Source organism: Dermochelys coriacea, chromosome 7 (genome assembly GCF_009764565.3).
Source record: "Dermochelys coriacea isolate rDerCor1 chromosome 7, rDerCor1.pri.v4, whole genome shotgun sequence".
NCBI lineage: Eukaryota > Metazoa > Chordata > Testudines > Dermochelyidae > Dermochelys > Dermochelys coriacea.
The window spans coordinates 102785591-102800010 of NC_050074.1; the positions used below are offsets into that span (position 1 = coordinate 102785591).

The following is a 14420-nucleotide window of genomic DNA, read 5'->3' on the forward strand; positions in this document are numbered from 1 at the left end:
GCTGAGAGTTTTTTTTGGGGGGTGTAGGAGTGGGGGATGAGGGAGAGGGTTGCATTCTGGTGCGTGTAAGTACAAAAATGGAGACAGGAAAATACATTACCTTGAGCAGCTATAAATTTATTCTTTTCTTTGTAACCCTACAGAAATAAAATGTATGGTTAGTTAAAGAATGAACAGCCAAGATATGCTTTAAGACAAATATCTATTTGATATTTAGTTTACAATTAAAATTAGCAATCTGAATGAAAGTGAAAAACTATTAGCTTACATCTATGTATGAAGCGTTAATATAGTCTGAAGATTGAACTCCATCTATTTGGGTCAAAATGACTCTGGAATGATCATCTGGAAAGAAAGAAAAAGTGTTATTTGGGTCTGTATGGTAATTTATATCAATCAGAAATTTTCCTCAAAATACAAAGCCCTTTAACATGCCAGTGATAGATCTGCACTTTTATGAACCACAGTATTTGCATTATTATTCTGCCATCATTAAATAACATAAAAGGCTGACTAATACAGTATATATAACAGATATGTCATATGGGCCAAATCATGCTGACCTTACTGATGTAAAACTTATGGAAGATTTTGGTCCCTTACACTCTTGTTTCACCAGAGCCTGCAAACAGTGACTTTGAACACATGCTGCAAGGCTCATCTGTTTCAAAGGGATTTTTAAGTGAACAGACAGAATAATTTGTTTAAGGTAGTTGTGAAGAGGTCTCTTTGAATTGTATTGTAATTGTACAGTGCACAGAGCTTTTGGATAGCAGGTTAACAAGCCTTCACTATAAAAATCCTGCTGCACCTCCATACTTACACTGGGTTACTGAGAATGCAATAATTTTTGCATAGTGTGTAACACATTTGTAATAATAGATAAGGCTTGTTAGATACTTCAAGCTTGGCCCATATACTCAAAGCTCTTTTCTTTTTTATTGCACAAATCTGAACTGAGTTTCAAGAGAACCATCTTTCATTTTTGGGCAATTCTAAGGCTTCATATCAAACCCGCTGAAATTAAAGACAAATTTACTGGAAGGCAATTATTATCCAAAGAGATACCACTGCAAAGGAAGCTTGCTTTGCAGATGTATGATTGGTAACATATAAATTGTATTATTTTAAGGGTCAATTAATCATCTTTACTCAGGGATACTCAAGTGAATGCAGACAACATTACAGGCATGATTGCTGTAAGAGGCATCCAGACATTTGACTGATATTTAGAAAATAAATTGTTAAGTCTTACAAGGAAGGATGTTGGGATATCTATTTTTCTCTCTGTTTTCTTCTTTATTTGCCGTTTCAAATGTTCCTTGCATGCATCGGGCTGGTAATGACTACAGCGAAAACATGTAAAGTCAAGGAAATGCAAGAACATCCTATATTAAATATTAGCTGCACAGTACTTAAGAAAAGATGTGATTACACACAATGGCCTACATCTAAGATAAGCAATTTCTCAGTACATTGTAATTCTTCAAAAAAAGCAATTTTTCCTCATCTCTCTAAAATAGCTCAAAACCTTTCGATAACTCAGAACTCCAACACTACGTTTTAAATTCTAACTTTGAAGAACATTGTGACTTTTGCTATTTAAGAGAGCAAATAAATTATTGAAACAGACTGCCATTGCAAAACACCATATGACATAATGACTCATAATGCTGTGACCCAGTCAGAGAGATGTGCATGTACAATACCACACGGCTCTGACTTTGAAATTTGGTTGTATGGATCAAATTTCATTTTAATACATGAATAATTTGAATATTAGCAAAGAAGGTTCAAACAGGTTAAGAAAACTGAATATCAAACATCCGCTCCATTCAGTTCAGGGCCTGGGTGAGGGGATCCAAAGGTGACTTTGTATCGCCTTTATGCCCTGAGCCTAGGGATGGCCTTGGGGGCTGCTGGCCCATTAGGATGATTGAAATGGTACCCAACGTTTAACCAACCTGGTAGTAATCAGCTAAACCTGGGATTGTGAATAAACTCTTAGTCACATACTAAGTACCTGAAAATAAATGCTTCTGTCATGACAATGAAAATGAGATTAATTAACAGGAAATTAACAGGAAAATTTTATTATGTGAATAATAAAGGATAGGGAGAAGAGGAAGGAGACAGCAATAACTCCCAGACCAGAGAGAATGAGATGGAACCTGCTGGACAGCCTCCAAAACTGTGGAGAGGCATTTGAAAACACTCCGACCCCGTGTGAACACCTGTGGGGCTCAGGGGAGAAGAGGACGAAGAAAGGGATATTTGGATGTGGAGTTTTCATTCCAAATTTTTGTTTATTTGAGAGACTTTGCTGCTAGACTGGACAGAGCCAAGTGGGAGTAATTTAAAGGGCCAGCCGGGAGAAGCTGATTCAGGGCCATTGCTGGTTACCAGAATAGTATAAAAGGGACTTAGTGTAAATGAGAATCAGGTTCAAGATCTTTGTCTATGTCACAATCCTGATGCAATTTTTATGCCCTCTCACCAGAGTCGCAGTAGTTCTACATTTCAGAACCACAGTCGCTATTTGTGCCTTTTCCCACCCTTCTTTCAAGCTTTTTTTTTTTTTTCCAGGAACTTGATCAAATGGAACATAGCTATATTATGTGAATCACTTAAGAGAAAGATGACAGAATATCTATTTCAAGAAACACTCAATGCAGCAATCCCTGCCTAATTCTGGCAACACATTATGTGGAACTCCCCCTTAAAAACACTGGTGAAGCAGAGTTCTCAGGATCGAACAATGAATGAATATAATGATGAATATAAATTGCCCTTTGTGTTAATTTTTATCATGGAATAGTAGCATGTTTTCGTGTTTGGTTTCTGTACACTACTAACAAACTTATGAACACTGTATTAAAAAAGGCTAAAAAAAAGTTAACTAGAACATTTTAAACATAAATAAAAGTAATTTATTTTGTTTTTGCATATAATCTTATTCCCTTGTTTCCCTCTATGAATAAAGTCCACAAATTTTGAAGTCCCTAATTAACTGTTATGAAAATCATTCAAAAAGAACTTAGAATGTACAACAATAAAAAAGGACCTGAATTAATAAACACCAGAAAATCTAACTTTATTAAATATTTTCAATAAAGCACAAGAGACCTACTTCCTCTTTAAACAGTGCTTTTAAACTTGAAAAGTTGGTCAAAATATTCTTGGACATCCTGTCCCCCAATGCTGCATTTTCACTAAAAGAGCACATAAAAACAGTGCAATGCGCTGGACTGCCTCTTCCCACAGTAACCCCTTCTTTCCTCCCCCAGCCACATGGAAGGTAAAGAAAGGAGAGAAAACCTCTGCAATGACTTTTTAAAGAGTTCTTCTCTTATGAGACAAGATTTGGTACTTCAGAACAAGGATCCCCCAGGATCAGAAGGATGACAAAACTATTCATGGGTATGTCTTCACTCAAGTGACTCCTCTCAAGTTAGCTTACCTCAAGTGGGAGCAGCCATACTGAGAAACCACATTCAAGTTGCTGTGTCCACACTGCTACTGAACTGGCTCTTGTGTGGCACTATGACTTCTGTAGAACATATCCTATGGTTCTTAGTGCTACAGTAAGATAAGCTGTTCTATGAATTCTTTCCCAATAAATTATGGGAAAACTTGTCTGTCCTTTTTGGGCAAACGGGGAACTTGGGATGGCACTGGAGAACTAGTGGCAATTGAGTAGCACTAGCCTATATCCACATGAGAGATTATTAGTTGCTGATGAGTTATGCTCACTCAAGCTTTAGCCTATATCCCCTCAAGTCAAATCAAGTTAAAAGCACCACCACACGAGTTAAGAGTTTGTGTGTGTGGACAGGACTCAAATTAGGAGCAACACTCAAGTTATAACTTAAGTTAACATTGCATTTAAGACAATGGCATTTTGGGCTGTATAAGTAGGGGCATTGCCAGCAGATCAAGGGACATGATCGTTCCTCTCTATTCGACATTGGTGAGGCCTCATCTGGAGTACTGTGTCCAATTTTGAGCCCCACACTACAAGAAGGATGTGAAAAATTGGAAAATGTTCAGGAGAGGGCAACAAAATTATTAGGGGACAGGAACACACGACTTATGAGGAGAGGTTGAGGGAACTGGGATTGTTTAGTCTGCAGAAGAGAAGAATGAGGGGGGATTTGATAGCTGCTTTCAACTACCTGAAAGGGGGTTCCAAAGAGGATGGATCTAGGCTGTTCTCAGTGGTAGCAGATGACAGAACAAGGAGTAATGCTCTCAAGTTGCAGTGGGGGAGGTTTAGGTTGGATATTAGGAAAAAAATTTTCACTAGGAGGGTGGTGAAACAGTGGAATGCATTACCTAGGGAGGTGATGGAATTTCCTTCCTTAGAAGTTTTTAAGGTCAGGCTTGAAAAAGCCCTGGCTGGGATGATTTAGTTGGGGATTGGTCCTGCTTTGAGCAGGGGGTTGGACTAGATGAACTCCTGAGGTCCCTTCCAACCCTGATATTCTATTCTAACCCCTATGACGAGACCTAGTGCTTTGTGTCTGCTCATTACTCCTGACAGCCCGTCTGCCTGGTAACACGTCTCCATTGGAGCCATACTACCAGAGATTCCTGTGACCATAGCTGCCTTGCTATGTTGCTTAAAGGGGGAGGTTTGAACTGTGAACGAGCATTCATCTTTTCTATCTATCTCCACAAGGGGACAAGGTGCACCTGTCCCTATTCAACCTGCACGCCCCATCCTGTCCTGCCTTGTCCCCACACCCTTCTCGAATTCAGTTCCTGAGGACATACAGGAATCCTGGGGAAGGAGGTTCTGCCATGAAGACAGCTGAGTCACCTCCCCCCATTCACTCACTCTCATATGAGATCCATGTGCACATCTGGAGGCCACGATCTCACCCAACATGTTTACATTGTTTAAAAAGTCATTCTTTCATCTCTCTGAGTTGGAATAGCACCTGAACCAAACCACAGTAAACTGTTTTATAACTTTCTGAAAAGAATGCTTAGACACTATAATGTTCAACATCTCCACTTTAATTATAACTGTATTTTTTGTGAGGCCTGATTCTGCCAACACTTATGCATATGGCAAATCGCATTGAGTATGTTTATAAAAATAAAATGCGATAAAGAATACACATGCCAAACATAACTGCTCAGTCACTGCCCTCATGTCACACTCCTTTTCTCATTCTCTATTTGTATTTTTGTCTGACTCATGTATTTACATGAGGAATCCCATTGGCTCCAACGGGACAACTGAAATGCTTCAAGTTAATCACGTGCATAAGTGTTTGCAGGATCAGGGCCTTGAATCATAAATTCTCTGAGGCAGTAACCTGGTCCTCATACATGTCTGCAACGCACCAAGCACACTTTCTGCTATGTAAATAAATAATGATAAATATAAATAAGGCACGTTTGGGGGGGGGATTGCAAAAAAACAAGCAAACTAGATAGCATAGTATTAATTATTTGTTGTGAAGAAAGGCAGCAGATGAATGCTGTTTTTTTCCACATACAAACAGAAAAATGAAACACCTACAGGGCAGAATTCTGTTACTTACTTTCATTTCATTTATCTATATTTACACTGAACATTGAAAAAAAGGCCTATCAAAGGCTCCAGGTGCCTTTGCCATATACATGAAACATTTTTGGAGGCTCAGAGTCCTTGATCGGTACTCTCAGCAGCCTTTCAGCTATTGTAGCTCCTGAGGCCTCCAGAATTGACTATGATCTTTAACTTTGATTAAACATACTGTTTTCTTTGTTTAAACAAAGGTCACTGAGACTGAAGGTAGCAGGAGAACCTACTGGGAGCGATAATCAACTCCAGTCCTGGGCAGATCACTAACACAATACTGTGGGACTTCCCAGTGATTTACCAGGAAGATGGGTGGTGTGTATGTGTGAGCAACTGTCTCCCTACTAGGAGGTTTTTGTTCTTTCTTCAAGCACAAGTGCTGGAACTAGGGGTGCTGGGGGTGCTGTTGAACCTCCTGGATTGAATAGGTTTCCATTATATACAGGGTTTACTGTTTGGTTCAGTGGCTCTCAGCACCCCATTATAAAAATTGTTCCACCACCTCTGACTTCAAGCTCAGCAACTATCTAGTTTCTCCAGTCTCCTCCTCAGCATATGCACAATGTGTCTCAGGTGGCACGTGACCAGGATTCAGCACCAAATTTGGTCCACTGGTTGGATCAGTAGCTTCCCTGGCCTGGACCAGGTACTAAGGAGGAGTGCAAAGTGAATTCTGATCCATGCCCAGTGAGTGGCTTTATTTTGGTCTCATGATTTTGCTCTTTCACCTATGACATGAAGGAGGCCAATTTTACAATCTGTAATGAGGGCCTGCAGCAGAGCCATTCCCCAGGCAATCTGACAAGCTCAGCTGGCCTGCAGTAGGCTGTCTGGCTGGCTATACTATCTGATTGGTTGGAAGAGTCACCAGACCAGCTCTTAAACCCAGCAGTGGCGACAATTCAGTGGCTGCTCAAACATTCACCCATGGCTGGGATAGCTCCTGCAACTGTTTGTTCCCGCCCTGCTCCTGCCCTGGACCCAGCCATGGCTCTGTCGTGCCTCAGTCCAGGTAACCCAGCTCTGAACCTTGGCTCTGAGTCCTGACTGCCAACTCTGACTCTTGGCTCTGGCATCTGGCCTCTGATTCCGATTCTGATCCTCAGCTCCAATTCCTGACTTCTGATTCTGGTTCTGACCCATGGTTCTGGCTTCTGGCCTCTGACCCTGGACTCCTATTCTTGGCTACCCACTCCTAATCCAACCACTACAATTCACAACTGAGGCCTCGAACTTTGCCATAGGTGCAGTACTATCTCAACATGTGGGCCCCTGCAACCACCTCCACACCTGTGCCTTTTATTCTCAGAAGCTAACCCTGGCAGAATAAAACTACGCTATTTGGGACAAGGAGCTACTGGCTCTCAAGATGGATTTCAAGGAGTGGTGCCACCTCCTAGAAGGAGCCAAGTTTTCAATTCAAGTCCTGATGGACCACAAGAACTTTGAGTACCTATAGATGCCTTAAGCAATACCAGATCTGCTGGTCTCTCATTTACTTGCTTTGACTTTGTGGTAACCTATCACCTGGGGACAAGAAACAGGAAAGCAGATGCCTTGTCCCACAAAGACATATCTTGAACCTGGTGAAGAGCACTTTGACACCAAGCTTAAGGCATCCAACTTTATCAATAGGATGATGGATGGTCTGACATCCTCCATCCACTTCCTGCAACCCAGATCCACCAGACCCTGAACAATGTGGTTAGTTCCAACTACAGAATGGCCTCCCTTATCTCATCTCAAGGACTGTATTTATGTTCTGGAGGGACAACCTAGGCTTCAGATATTGAACCTATGCCATGATTTGCCACTTGCAGGCCATTTTGACAATTCAAAACCTGCAATCAGGGCTTGCGGCGCTTCTGGTGGCTAGGTCTACAAGCTTCCATCAAGAATTATATACGTTCCTGCAACTATATCAAGAAACCATAATCATGAATGCTAGGTCTCCTCCAGCCTCTGCCCATGGCTCCACAGCCTTCATCTACTATATCAGTGGACTTTATTGTAGAACTGCCGTGCTCCCAGGGACACTCTGTAATCCTGGTTGTTGTCAACCTCCTAACAATGATGGCACTCTTTAATCCATATAATACTGTTCCTACCACACGGGACATGGCTCAGCTCTTCTTGCAAAATGTCTTCTGCTACCATGGGTAACAACAGGCATTGTATCAGACTGGGGGTCTCAATTTATCTCCTGACTCTGGTTGGAATTTCTCAGACTCCTTGGCATCAAATCCCTCTCTCATCCACTTGACACTGGCATACTAATGGGCAAATAGAAAAGGCCAATCAAATCTTGAAGCAGTATCTTTACTGCCTTCTTTTGAGTTTCCACCGGGATGACTGGCTTCCCTTGCTGTGCTATGCTGAATTCGCATGTAACAATGCAATCCACACCTTAAAACAACATATCCCATTCTTTACAAACAGTGGCTTTCAGACCCACTTTTACCTAGATTTGCCCATGAGATCTCCAGTACTGACCACTGCGGATTCTGCTGCCCACCTATAGCAGGTGAACCTGCAGTCTGCCAAAGAAGCCTACAAACATGACATGGACCAGGGGGAATCTGGCTGTAGGAGACAAAGTGTGGCTCTCTGCTCAGAACCTTAAATCGAGCTGCCCATCTGCCATCAGCTGGACCATCAATACCTGAATCCTTTCAAGATTATATAACAGGTGAACTCAGTGGCCCTCTGGTTACAGCTGTTTGAATCCTTGAAGATCCACCCATCTTTCACATCTCACTTTTAAAGCCCTACACTGAGAACTTATACCCAAACTGCTCCAACAACACTCCACTGCCACCCATAACAGTCCGTGGACTGGAGGAGTACTTGGTCCTCTGAGTCCTTGACTCTTGGCAAATTAGGGGAAGATTCTGGTACATGGTGGACTCGGAAGGATGCAGTCCGGATGAGTGGTCTTGGAACCAGTACAGAACATCCACACACTGGACCTGTTCTGAAAGTTCTCCTGGAGGTACCCGTAGAAACCAGGCCCCAAGGCCACTAAGTGTTGTCCTTGAGGGCTTGCAGCAGAGTCAGTCTGAAAGCGGTGCCTGCAGCAGAACCAGTCTCCAGGCAATCAAATTAGCATAACTGGCCTGTATTAGGCTGACTGATTGGGTATGCCACCCGATTGGCTGGAAAAATCAACAGACTAGCTCTTAATCCCAGCAGCAGCAGCACGGATGTTCAAAGCATTCACCCATGGCTGCGATTGCTTGTGCTTGTTTCCAGTCTTGCTCCTGCTTTGTTTCAACCCTACCCCTGCCTTGCCTCATTGCAGCCTCAGATATGAAGCTTGGCTCTGATTCCTGACCAATGACTTCAACTCTGATCCTTGGCTCTGACATCTGGCCTTTGATTCCAGCTTCAATCCTTAGCTCCTATTCATGGTTACTGGCTTCTGCTCCAACTCTGACTCTTGGCCAGCTCTGATCCTTGGCTCCTAATCCTGGCTCCTATTCCAACTGCTAAGTATGACTCCTGCTCCAACCTCTAGGGACAACTGCTCAGATCCTGGTCTCTGACAATATCAAGTGTAGAGCAAACAACTGATAGAATGTAATCCTCATCTTTCATGCAAGCAGCTGCAAGCAGCAGCGTGGTTATCATAATGCTAAAAAAACATCAAGAATACCTCATTGACTATTCTCCTCAGTGTTTTAAGATATTGCTTTGATATTACATGGGAACTTACATAAACAGATCTCTGACAATGATGGTCAGACTCATTCAGTTTGCAAGCAAAAGTTCACATATTTAGAGAACACTGTAGAACACGAGCAAAGCAACGTACATTTTAAAACAAAAATAGATTGCCAGGTTTCACCACTGACTATACTGCATTTTTTTTAATTAGGAGATTCAAAATTCACAAATGTCCTAGTACACTGGGATACAACTCTTCTTAAATTAAGATTTTTTTTAAATGTTACTCAGGTAACCCTGTCATTTGATAGTGACTACATTGCACATGGAGCAGCAGCACAAACACACGTTAAATATATAATCAAACTACCAACATAAAAAACCATGCTGCCAATTACTGAAGCTCACTTAATACTGTATTTCAGTCCTAAGGGCACTGCCTTACACTATCTAAGGGCATGTCTACACTTGCCATTTAAAGTGGAAAAAGTCCCTTTTTTGCGCAAACCATGGGAATGTCTACACTTATTGACTTTTTGCGGTGAAACTCAGATGTTTCACTGCAAAAAGAAAACCACCTCCATGAGAAGTGTACAGCTCTTACCGGTGATGCTTTTGCGGAGATGTGCTAGTGAAGACATGTTCTTCCTATTTACACAGCTTTTAGCCTCTTGAGAATATCCCACAGTACCTTGATGACCACTCTGGCCAGCAGCTCTGCTGCTTTGATGCCAGGTAAACGGACATCCACCCCTCCCCCTGTAAAGCCCCAGGAACTTTGAAACTCCCCTTCCTGTTTTTTTGGCAAGTGCTCACTTATCATCTGGCCAGGTGACAATGCCTGCTCCATGAAGCAAACGATCCCCTGCTTGGGGCAATGCTGAGCTGGTGGAGCTGATCAGTGTTTGGGGAGAGGAGGCTGTGCAGGGACCGAGGATGCCCCACGATCGCCCCCGCCCTTCCCACAAGGCCCATCGTCAAAATGGAGAGAGCTGCACTGTGGGATAGCTGCCCTCAGTGCGTGCTCTTAACAACGATGGAGGTGCTGCTAATGTAAACACTCTCTGATGCCTGAGGAATTAAGTGAGTACACAAACCAGCACTTTACTTTCACCAATTCCTTATCACGGGTGAAACTTACAGTGCAAAAAACTCTGCAAGTGTAGACATACCCTTGTCATAAATATAAAGGGAAGGGTAAACACCTTTAAAATCTCTCCTGGCCAGAGGAAAAACCCTTTCACCTGTAAAGGATTAAGAAACTAGGATAACCTCGCTGGCACCTGACCAAAATGACCAATGAGGAGACAAGATACTTTCAAATTTGGAGGTGGGGAGAAACAAAGGCTCTCTGTCTGTGTGATGCTTTTGCCAGGAACAGAAAAGGAATGGAGTCTTAGAACTTAGTAAGTAATCTAGCTAGATATGCACTAGCTTCTGTTTGTTTAAATGGCTGATAAAATAAGCTGTGCTGAATGCAATGTATATTCCTGTTTTTATGTCTTTTTGTAACTTAAGGTGTTGCCTAGAAGGATTCTCTATGTTTTGAATCTGATTACCCTGTAAGGTATTTACCATCCTGATTTTACAGAAGTGATTCTTTTACTTTTTTTTTTCAGTTAAAATTCTTCTTTTAAGAACCTGATTGCTTTTTCATTTTTCTTAAGATCCAAGGATTTGGGTCTATGTTCACCTATGCAAATTAGTGAGGATTTTTATCAAGCCTTCCCAGGAAAGGAGGTATAAGGTTTGGGAGGATTTTTGGGGGAAAGACATTTCCAAGCAGGCTCTTTCCCGGTTATTTATTTGTTATATGCTTGGTGGTGGCTGCAATAAAGTCCAAGGGCAAAAGGTAAAATAGTTTGTACCTTGGGGAAGTTTTAACCTAATCTGGTAAAAATAAGCTTAGGTGGTTTTCATGCAGGTCTCCACATCTATACCCTAGAGTTCAGAATGGGGACCCTGACAACCCTAATTGATAGTTGCGTATTGGCTCAGTTGAGTCTGTATTTAACACACTATATATGGTTCTAAGCTGCTCAGTTCTGCCATGAGGTGTTGAGGGAAGTGAAAATGAATAATAAGTGGGTATGGAATGGCTCCTGAAATAGCAGAAGCTTGGGAGTGGACCAAACATGGCATACTTCTCCCCATACTTCCCCCTCCACAAGAGCCGGCTAAAACCCATCTATATAGCCACCATGCAATTGCAAATCTGGGGCAATTGGGAGCAAACACGCTGTCTTTCTGACCAAGCAAAATACTTCAGGAAAGCCTTCTTGCTCAAGCAGCCAATAGAACCAGGGCTCCTCTGCCAATAATACTGCTGAGATGTGGGTTTAGTGGAGAACTGCCGAGAGGCACTCACTCTCTTTACAAATGCCACGTAGATCTGAGCAGAACCCCAAAGAGCAGAGTTTCCCAAAGGTCACTGAGCTATACTGGTTTAAAAGGCCGTGGCTCTCTTGTCCCCTGGGTCATAAGCTTCTCTCTACAGAGGGGAGACTGTCATTCTCAGAGGCTTGAGTGCTGCAGAGCTTTCTATCTTCCTTCCCCTTCCTCTGGGGGAGGAGGGCATCAAGACAGCAGAGTTTAAGATCCCAGACTTTGATAAAATAAAACAGTTGTTTTTTTCCAAATGTGGTGCCTCACTATCACAACACTAATTAGAATTTATAACTTTTTCTGTAAAACGGATGCCTGTATTCTTTAGCATCAAGGAAGGAAGAGAAAGAGAGAGAGAGACAGCTCAGTGGATTAGAGTTCTACTTTGAGACACTTCTGTGTTCAAACTCAGGAGAGAGCACAAATGAGAATCACTTTAGTTCTCCACCATAAGCCCTACTGGACATTTGTCCCCATGGCTAAACAACTGTACAATCCAACACATATAGTAATCTCTCTGAGGACCGGAACTGAAATAACTGGGTGTTAAACATCAGTAATGTAAAGCATTAGCAAGCTGCGTGGAGAAGTTTACACTGTACTTGTGTAACACCGACAGACCCCGGTCGTCGGGCGGGGCGGACTGAACCTGGTGTCTCTGGAATTTAGTGCATGAGCCTCTACTTCAAGAGCTAAAAGCCAACTGGCTCTTAGCTAAAGCTGTAGGGCAGATTCATTAATCTCTAAGTGGTCTCAACAGTACCGGGTTTACAATGGCTTCGGTGTTGCTGTGGCACCAGGCCCACACTTGGAAGGGGTCTACACTTGAAAGGGTTAATCCAGCCTGGGCCAAAGCCCAGCAATGTGAAGATTCAGCAAATTCCAAGCACCAGCTGAAACACTCAGCACCCTGGGGTGTGCAGTTCAACAGGGACTGAGTGTTGCAGGGCAGTTTGCATGCCGCTGTGTTCCGCTGGGGCCCTGGGACCTGTGCTACCAGCTGTACTACTAGTCCCAGAACGCCCTGCACCATGTTGCCAGCTGCCCCAGCTGAAGTGGGTGGAGCGGACCAAAAAGAAATCCCAAACAAGGAAATGGTCTGGTGCAGGGAAAGGATTCCCAGTGCTAATCCCGCTGCGTCCTCCCTCCCCCTTGGGGCATGGGTTGGTTGCTCCTGGCTTCCCCCACCTCCAAGTCTCCCCCATTCTCCTGGGGCAGTGGGGAACTGGGGGCAGCCGCGGTGCTGTGACTCTCAGGTGGTGTGCAGACCCCCAGCAACTGTGATGCCCGGAGGCTCCTGGGCACTGTCTCAACCTGAAACTTCAGGGTGGGGGGTAGTTGTCTGTGGTCCCTGGGAGCAGGGTGGGCGGTGACAGCGGGGTTTGTCAGTGCTGGCTGCTTTGCCCCCTGCTAGTGGGAATGCCCAGAAACTGCTTCCCTGCAATCAGAGAGGGAAGAGGATGCAGCGCAGTTTGGGGGGAAAGGGATAGTTGTGGGGCAAGTCCGAGTGCGATGGGGGAGCTGGCGGTGACTCTGTGTGTGGGGGTGTAGGAGAAGCAGGGTGTTAAGGTGGGGATTGGTGTGGCAGGGGGAAGAGGGACGGAGGGAGGGGAGAGTCTGGTTTGAAGGTGTGGGTTGGCTCAGTGTATGGGGGGGTAGTAGAAGGGAGGGACGTGACAGCCCTGGGGTGAAAGTGGGGGGGTGGGCACTGGCAGGGAGATTGAGGAGATTGAGTGTGGGGTGGGGACAGTAGGAGGGACTGGGGGGTGAGGAGAGCCCAGGTGTGAAGGTTGGGGTAGGAGCCTGAGGCTGGATTGTGGTAACCTTTGTGGTAAGGTGTGTGTGTGTGTGTCTGAGTGGCCCTTTCTCCCTGCAAAAGATGGGCACCAGCAATTTTCCTCCCCACACTCCGCCCAAAGTTTGGTAAACATTATTGTATCAAAGCAAAAAATGCATTTATGAAACATAATTTTGGGTGGAGCAGGTGGTGGTGGGGAGATACAGGTGCAACACCACTGACTGCTACATCCGAGCCACACACATGGATCATAAGTGTGCTAATTAAGCACTTGTGTTCAGGGCCCCAAGTAGGCCCTGAGTGTTTAAACAAAAAAGACAAAACTAACAAACAACCCCATTCTACCCCATTCTACACACACATCACAACCACATGGGGGCCCACAAAAGATTAATCCATCCCTGGGTCTCAGTGCCACTAGAGGGGACAGAACACCACACTCAGAAGGTGTGTGGGTTACACTTGCCCAGCATTCCCTATGCTATAAGTGCCAATGTCACACACATTTAATTACAAAAACCCAACAACATTTTATGGGTTCATATCCATTCTTGACTTCCTCTTCTCTTCCCCGTGATAAAAAATAACACAGAAAACAAGCAGACTTACATTAAATTCTTCCCGAAACCGTTTCCCATCATCTGCTGATCTTATCCGTATTTCTTCCTCCAGATGCTCCACTGGAATAGGAAAGTACTTCTTTGGGCCAGAGGGAGACCTGCTGAGCAGCATCACCCTTTGCTGTTCTGTCAAACCAGAGAAAGTAAATGTTAAATGTATACTCAGAATGAGGGACCACTTGTTATTCCATTAATCAAATGATGAGCCAATCAGTTTTGTGAAACACCTTGGAAAAAGGCATAGCATGCCTCTTATGAAATGTGAATCAAACTAGAGAGACAAGGTGGGTGAGGTAATCTCTCTTATTAGGCCAACGTCCTGAGACTGACATGGCTACAACTCTACTGCAGTCAAACTCAGAGTTGATTTCCATAA

General features: G+C 43.7%; 1 protein-coding gene across 8 annotated transcripts in view; it reads right to left on the reverse strand.

Annotated features, from left to right (window-relative positions):
* The window catches only part of PTPRE (protein tyrosine phosphatase receptor type E), a 285775-nt gene that overhangs the window by 58334 nt on the left and 213021 nt on the right, over positions 1-14420 (reverse strand). For 7 of the 8 annotated variants that reach the window (XM_038409873.2, XM_043519350.1, XM_038409868.2 and 4 more), the window contains 4 exons: positions 14034-14170; positions 1256-1346; positions 269-345; positions 101-137 (listed from right to left, as the gene is read on the reverse strand). In XM_038409873.2, the coding sequence (XP_038265801.1) occupies positions 101-137; positions 269-345; positions 1256-1346; positions 14034-14170 (342 nt within the window). Of the gene's footprint in view, positions 1-100; positions 138-268; positions 346-1255; positions 1347-14033; positions 14171-14420 lie in introns of those variants that run through there. The other variant, XM_038409877.2, reaches the window with a different exon arrangement.